Source organism: Myotis davidii, unplaced genomic scaffold (genome assembly GCF_000327345.1).
Source record: "Myotis davidii unplaced genomic scaffold, ASM32734v1 scaffold1512, whole genome shotgun sequence".
NCBI lineage: Eukaryota > Metazoa > Chordata > Mammalia > Chiroptera > Vespertilionidae > Myotis > Myotis davidii.
This window is the reverse complement of record NW_006283764.1, coordinates 3,106-4,336: the sequence shown is the minus strand read 5'-3', so window position 1 is coordinate 4,336 and position 1,231 is coordinate 3,106. Positions and strand designations below refer to the sequence as shown.

General features: G+C 43.0%; 1 protein-coding gene across 1 annotated transcript in view; it reads left to right on the top strand.

The window, feature by feature from the left end:
* Window positions 1–743, top strand: part of LOC102758701 (exosome complex component RRP40-like) — a 3,483-nt gene extending 2,740 nt beyond the window's left edge. Inside the window, 3 exon segments of the mRNA XM_015566018.1 lie at window positions 19–382; window positions 385–564; window positions 567–743. Coding sequence (XP_015421504.1) covers window positions 19–382; window positions 385–564; window positions 567–733 — 711 coding nt within the window. The 3' untranslated portion in view covers window positions 734–743.
* Window positions 744–1,231: the final 488 nt, after the last annotated feature.

Sequence of the window (1,231 nt, the reverse complement as noted above, 5' to 3'; positions counted from 1 at the left end):
CGGCGGCTGCCCCAGCAGGAGGCTGCAGGAGGCCTGGGAGGTGCAGGGGAGCCGGAGCAGGAGGCTGCAGGAGGCCTGGGAGGTGCAGGGGAGCCGGAGCAGGAGGCTGCAGGAGGCCTGGGAGGTGCAGGGGAGCCGGAGCAGGAGGCTGCAGGAGGCCTGGGAGGTGCAGGGGAGCGACCGCTGCGCCTAAATGCCGGCGTTTACTGGGTGGACTCGCAGCGGAAGCGGTATGTCCCCGTGAAAGGAGACCATGTGATTGGCATAGTGACGGTTAAATCGGGAGATATATTTAAAGTCGATGTTGGAGGGAGCGAGCCAGCGTCTTTGTCTTACTTGGCATTTGGAGGTGCAACTAAAAGAAACAGACTAAATGTGCAGGTTGAGATCTCATTTATGGACCATTTGTGGTTGCTAATAAAGATATGGAACCAGAGATGGTTTGTATTGACAGCTGTGGACGAGCCAACCGAATGGGTGTGATTGGACAGGATGGACTACTTTTTAAAGTGACTTTGGGCTTAATTAGAAAGCTGCTAGCTCCAGGCTGTGAAATCCTACAGCAAGTGGAAAACTCTACCCACCGGAAATAGTGTTTGGAATGAATGGAAGAATATGGGTGAAGGCAAAAACCATTCAGCAGACCTTAGTTTTGGCAAACATTTTAGAAGCTTGTGAACATCTGACAGCAGATCAAAGAAAACAAATCTTCTGCAGGTTGGCAGAAAGTTGATCTCTGTGGATTTTTTTATAGTTGGGCCAAGAGACTGGATTCCCTGGGGAAAAATTTTTCAGTGGACCTCTCCCCATTAATCTCCAGAAGATAAGATATTGTCTTATATGAGTCTTAAAATATTTTTATAAACAAGTCACTGGTTGCCACTCATGTTCTTGTGGGTGAAAAAAATCATAAAATAGTACTATTTTTTTCTTTTATAATAAAGTTTACTAAAAGTTAGTATTATGATTTACTTGGTGTTAATTTCCTTAGTTTTGCTGGAATTAAGCATTGAAATAACACTTATTTTCTGATAACAGTAAAACATATTCATCAAAGAAAATGTAGAATACATAAAAAGTATGAAGCAGCAAACAAAAATCACTCGTAATCCTATTATGTAGTGTTGAGTATGTAACAGCTAACAATTATCATATGTTTACAAATCAAGTATTGTTCCAAGTGCTATGTTCAGATTGACTCATTTATTCTTAGTACCTGCAAAAGACAACT